This window comes from Apium graveolens, chromosome 2, assembly GCF_009905375.1.
Source record: "Apium graveolens cultivar Ventura chromosome 2, ASM990537v1, whole genome shotgun sequence".
In the NCBI taxonomy this organism is placed as follows: domain Eukaryota; kingdom Viridiplantae; phylum Streptophyta; class Magnoliopsida; order Apiales; family Apiaceae; genus Apium; species Apium graveolens.
Genome location: NC_133648.1, coordinates 53,839,527 through 53,845,770, shown reverse-complemented (window position 1 = coordinate 53,845,770; position 6,244 = coordinate 53,839,527). Strand labels below are relative to the sequence as shown.

Below are 6,244 nucleotides of genomic sequence, written 5' to 3'. Positions count from 1 at the left end.
CCCAAGAGTATTGTTAGATCAAGTTAATTTTCAAATAATTAATGCAATTTTTTATGTTGACCAAGTCTCACGATTAGTTTGTTTTAATTCAAATATTAAGATAATATAAAATACGTTTAAACTAAAGATAAGATGAATTTGAAAACGTCTATCTTTAGTGTAAATTTAATACCAATCTTTAAGTAAGTTACTTGGATAAAAACGTGTGAGAACAACTTGTTAAAAAATAGGAAATGGTCTGTATAAAAGAGTTTGAACACCAGAGGAACTCTAGTAATTTAAAAAGGTAAAAAATATAATAGAGGTAAAATATATAATAGAGTTCTTACAAAACTCCTTTATATCAAATCTCCTAAAAATCCGTAAGTTATGTATATCTTAAATAAGTTATAGGCAATAAGTGAAAGTTAACTGATAAATATGTCAAAAACATTGTTAGCTTGTTGACAGACTAAATCTATTCAGCTTGCTTTAAATAACAAAAATATTGTTAGGTTGCTGAGAAATTAATTTTATCATAGAATCTAACTTGTGCAAAATAATATAGTAACATATGAATATATTATAAAAAAATAAGTTATAAGTTTGCCCAGAACTGTGCAAAATAATATATTAATAACAAAATAAGTTATAAGTTTGCTAAAATATGGTCCAATTTTTTGTAATGAATTCAAACTTTCAGCACCAAGTTAAGTTAAAAGTAGAATACAATTGATCATTTCGAAAAATAGATAGAAAAGAAACATGTTACAAAAAGCAGCGGCGGGGTAAAAAGAAGGTCAACGACAAAAACATTTTAATTACATGATTGATTCTTTTGTAACAGCTTATTTCACTCTTCAAGCTGAGACGAAACTACAAGTTTTGACTTACTGATCAACATTACAACAAGTAGAAAAAATAAAATCACAAAAAAAAACATAAACACTGATCTATTCTCTAAAATACAACAGCTTCAGTTTTAGCTTTCTTCAATCTTGCATGACTGACTGTATCCTAGCTACCTCCACTACCAATTTGTTCTCTAATTTTCTGCTGGCTCGTCGAACGTGAAAAGAGGATTTTAAGGGACCTCAATGTTGGCCTTCTTCTCTTCAACGCGATGAACATAATTCTTTTACTTGGCATCATCCGAAAAATGTAGCAAATTTGAATCAATGCTGAATGGAAAACACACGTATCTATATATAATGTAAAGGAGAAAAATGCACTGTAAGGCCTGGACATTGGACGTATGTATGTAGCTGATGCTTGCTCTGTCTACGAGCTCGGGACAATGGTGCCAATGTAGCCTAATCCCACGATGGAGAACGTTATTGTTTGGAGAAACATGTAAACGAAGTAGTTGTTTTTCCCATACAGATAATCATAGCAACCACAAAAGAAGAGGAATACTGCAAATCCCAGCTCTGTGACATGTATTCTGAAGATGATAAAAACAAATTCAGCTCAAAGAAAACATGAGTAAAGAAATATTTATTGACAAAGATAACTAAGTTTTATTTGGTATGTGGACTGCTTAATCTGTCTATGTTTGTAAGTTGTTAGACACAAGAAGGTGCATAAAAAAGTAAAGGTTTCGTATAACAAAGAATATTACCTGTCTCCTATATTGAAGTTGAACTGGAACCTCTTAGATGGTTTGTTGTTCTTGTTTTTAAGTCCATCTCCTAGTTTTTCAGTAACAACCCATTCATTAGCTCTCTTTGCTTCGAATAAACCAATGAAGGTTGCCTTGGTGCGGTGGAAAGACATAACATTTTCAAACAGGATCCAGTAAAACAATAGGTGGATTGACCTGCAAAATCCAGTACAACAAACTAAGAAAACAGAGAGGTAAAATACAAAAGCAAGGTTCCAATATATGAGAAAGAAAGTTTCAAGACCTTGGTGTTCCAACTGAATTGAGAGTGGTTATGATGCAAGGAATATAGATGGCTCCCCATTTTGGAATATCAATTTCAGGAACCATAATGGTTAAGGGAAGGACGACGCAGAAAAAGAAAAATGTGACCATATGAGCTATGATTTTCCTTACAAAGAAGAAACTGTATATCACATAAACCTTCTTCCAGAAGTTCACTTTCTGCAACAATAATTAAAACCAAAAGGAAAAGAGATATTGTTAATGATGTCTTAATTCTGATAGAATCACTTTTGTTGACCGTAGTGCAAGAGTTATAGTTAACATACCTTGTTCCTCACAATTTCCATCACCATTTTTCTGAACAAATTAGCAGGGCCACAAGACCATCTATGTTGCTGATACCGGAAGGCTTTAAAAGTACTGGGAAGTTCACTTTTTACCTAAGGTAAGTTCAGCAAACAAAATGTAAGATGAACATATTTCTGAATTACAAATAATTATCAGTTTTAAATTGTAAGATTTTTAGTTGTCATGAATGATGTATACAATGCATGAACTCATAGGCAAGTAAAACGTACATGAAGATCACCAAGGTAGACAAATTTCCAGCCCCTGAGACTAGCTCGGACAGCAAGATCCATGTCTTCAACTGTTGTTCGATCCTTCCATCCACCTGCCTCATTGATAGCAGCAATTCTCCAAATGCCACCTGTCCCTGCATGACGAATCATTGACAATGATATATAAGATTGCTAAATAAAATTACAAAAGCATATAGTTTCCAGAAGAATACATGTATAAGACATTAATTAAAGTGAATGTTGCATCATCGCATGGTCCCTGAATTATTTATTCCTGCAAGCCGTGTTCTAGGCTTCTAGCTTATAGCTTTACTTCAATAAGTTAAACCACGGACCTAAAGACTAAAGTTATCAACTTAGTCTATTGATAACCAAACATGTAAACAACATTGAGTTCAAAGTACATTGCAGTCTATACAGTGTCAATGTTGTACAAGATATCCAACTGTTGAAGAAGTAGAGAGATTTAATAATTCATTTTCAATGTAATGTGTGTAAGACTTTTGCTTTATTGAAAAGGATTTCAAACTTTTAGATACTAGAAAAAACATGTACAGAAGAAGTTATACCATTAAAACCAAAGAAGGCGTGAGTAGCTGATCCCACTTCTTGCTCCACTGTGAAATGGTAATCCAGTGACATCTCTTGCATTCTTGTCATCAAACACTCATCGGAATTCACTGCAATAAAAAAGAAAAAGAGTTGGCCTTTTCCATAAGTTAAAGCATTTCATTAACATAAATTTGACTCCATTCTAAGGATAAGATCCGAGAATGACTCAAAATGATTTCTTTATCAAAAAATCACTTTATGGAAGATTATAAATGAATTTTCGTTAGATTCTAGTAAACTTTAGAATGACATGATCATGAACACCAAATCGAGCAGAGTCATAATCTCGCCCTCTGTACAGGTACAGTGAGTAAAAGAAGAAAGAATAAAAAAAAAGGAATGGCACTGCGCTGCAAGCAACACCCTGGACTTTTTTCTTAAAATATCAGTAGACAAAACTGCCCCTGAAATCTGAACACTATCCATGCCGATTAATCCGGAGAATCACCTTCTTGCCAACGTCAGTATAAAAATCTATACATGCACCTCTCTTGTCATCTCTATAAATTATTATATTTAAACTTTAAAGTCAATAAAAATTTTATGAAAACACACATGGTTAAATAATTTAAATATCTTTAACAATATAGATTTATACATATTTACATGACTAGTAGGTAGCATTAGGTATTTAGATGGGCTGGATTTGGTCCAATGAGGCAGTCTAAAAATAGTCCAAGAAGGGGGACCATGCATAACTAGTTGCATTTAAAATGACTTAAAACTTTGATTGAATTCTTGTTAAGTAATAATTGTAACACAATACTACTAGAGAACAAGCCACTAGACCACCGACACTCTTCAAGATTAGCAACAAACATGTAAAAGATTAAACTTTGTGAGCAATACAACTGTAAAAGTTTAGAATCTGGGCAGTCTGTATTTGCAGATTATACAGCTTTTAACCACTCTTTATATTATTTCTTTTGTACCATTAGTACTGAAATGTAGAATCATATACAAAGTAGATCAAGATCAAAGATTGCTGTCCTTTTTTTTTTAATGTAATTTTTCATACATTTTACTTTCATCATTTCTAAAGCACAAGCTAATAGTATTAAGAAGCTTACCAAATCTCCATCTGGCTTGAACAAGTGCAATTTGAGAATTGTGCATGAGGAATGGGATAGATCGTCGTAGAAAATCCGGTTCTGGCCTAAAATCAGCATCAAAGATTGCGACATATTCGCATTCTTTAACATAATCACGTTTTAATCCTTCTTTGAGGGCACCAGCTTTGTAACCTCCCCTGGTTTCTCTAATTTGATAAGTTATGTTTAGGCCTTTGGCTGCCCATCTTTTGCATTCTTTCTCAACCATTTCCTAAAACATTAGTTAACTATTAGTGACAACAGTTTATATGTTATATTTAATCAAGCAAGTATATAATTGGCAATCAAGTTAAAACTTGGAGTAGTTTGCAAGGATCTAATAAAGATATGAACTTTACTACATAGGGAACTTAGAAAGGTAAAGATAAAGACTTAAATGAAAGTGCCACTACAGGGACTGTTTGGTTGAGATAATTGAAACATGTAATTACCTTGATAATGGGGTCAGTTGAATCATCAAGAACTTGAATAACAAGACGATCTGCTGGCCATGAAAGGTTGCAAGCAGCACCAATTGAGATCTTGTAAACCTACTCCATAAAACACAACAATCAAACCAAAATCCAAACACAGCCTTATTTTCTTTTCAAGCACTCAACTTTCAAAATCTCTAAAGAAATCAAAGAATTACCAAAAACCAAGAAAAAAAAACCATTTAAACCATAAATCATAAGATTGCATGAAAAACCACGTTCCAAAAATCAAGAAAATGTGAAAAAACTAACCTCTCTTTCATTAAACATGGGGATTTGAATCAAAACCAATGGAAAAGTAGAGCTACCAGCTTCCAAATCTTCCTTCATTGGCTCCCAATTGTATCTCTTCTCAGGCTTTTTCCAAAAGAGTTTCACTAAAATAATGACTATGCCCATGTATAATCTCTCAGCAAACAACATAAGTTCCATAACTAAACATATGACCACTGCTACTTTCAGCAATGGAACAATCAGTGGAACTCTAATCAGCTCCCAAAGCAAGCCAATTTGTGAAGTTAAATCCACTGTTGTTCCCTGAAATGTCTCTGGAATGAAACTATTAGCAGAAACTTGTGCCATTTCCTCTACTAAAAACAAAGTAAAAAACAGGGGAGAAACAGAGTAAAAACAGGGGGAGCTAAATAGCAACCACTACATCTGCATTTGAACTCAAATCTTTAGAGATTTTGTAAATGGTGCTATACAACAATGCAGGTGATATGTGATTGAAGCAGTTTTAGCTCTATCTCAAGTGGGCTATATTAGATCTCTCTGTTTTTCTCTCAGTCACATAATAGAAGAGCGGCAGAGCAGTGTTGCTGCACTGTCTAAACAGAGAGTAAAGAGAGTGAGTAATGGAGAGAGAGAAGTTAGCTCATTTATAATCTCTCTTTTTTTCCTGTAGTCTAACTACACTATTTGTTTAATTTTACTGCTCATTTTCTCATGGCCTGTTATTTCTCACTCTTGTATTTGTACTGTTATTATTATTTAATTTCTTGCATTTTTAAGACAACCAACTTTTACAATTGATTATTACGACAATAGTTTTTACCAACGGATCATTTATGCAGCCGGCATACCTGTATTTAACTTCCGGCCACCAGTTTTGATTCCGGCAATCATTTTGTACTATCGAATATTCCGACAGTAGTACTTAATCATTAGAATGAGTACTAACAACTCATTTTGTGATATAAATATTGTATGAATATCAGAATATGTTTGGAAGTATGTTACAATTATGGCTTCCGAGCTTTCAATTGTTGGCTTCTGGTTCTGATTTTTAAGTTAGTTTTGTATAATATCTGATTGTCATATCATTTTATTTCTTTTAAGTACATAAAGTTATCGGACAAATCAAACATACTCGATACATTTCTCAAGCGTGAACAAATTAAATAAAGCATATTCTACTTATAGCGGGAGTAGAGTAAAAAGAGTGTTTCGACTAATCCCAAAGAGGGCTAGCACACTGTTAAATACCAGGAATGTAATTGTCGGTAGCATAATGTGAGATGGGGCATTGCTTAGCAGCAGTAGAAGAAGATGAGGGGCAGCAATCACATAGAGCCAGCTAGAAATGTAGAGATAATA

At 33.3% G+C, this 6,244-nt stretch overlaps 1 protein-coding gene across 1 annotated transcript; it reads right to left on the bottom strand.

The window, feature by feature from the left end:
* Positions 1-768: 768 nt before the first annotated feature.
* Positions 769-5,509, bottom strand: LOC141707431 (glucomannan 4-beta-mannosyltransferase 2-like). Its single transcript, XM_074510594.1, has 9 exons — positions 4,898-5,509; positions 4,604-4,702; positions 4,131-4,383; positions 3,018-3,128; positions 2,446-2,582; positions 2,194-2,307; positions 1,887-2,086; positions 1,601-1,798; positions 769-1,423 (listed from the first exon to the last, which is right to left on the bottom strand). Exons 1-9 carry the CDS (start codon positions 5,225-5,227, stop codon positions 1,261-1,263), a joined length of 1,605 nt encoding a protein of 534 aa, XP_074366695.1. The 5' UTR covers positions 5,228-5,509; the 3' UTR covers positions 769-1,260.
* Between the last annotated feature and the right edge of the window lie 735 nt (positions 5,510-6,244).

Bases quoted from the DNA above. Each gene is read 5' to 3' on its own strand.
- LOC141707431 (XM_074510594.1), bottom strand. From the start codon at position 5,227: ATGGCACAAGTTTCTGCTAATAGTTTCATTCCAGAGACATTTCAGGGA. The intron at 3,129-4,130 runs GTAAGCTTCTTA...TTTTTATTGCAG, and splicing joins TCAAGCCAGATGGAGATTTG to TGAATTCCGATGAGTGTTTG. The intron at 1,799-1,886 runs GTCTTGAAACTT...TGGATTTTGCAG, and splicing joins AATTCAGTTGGAACACCAAG to GTCAATCCACCTATTGTTTT.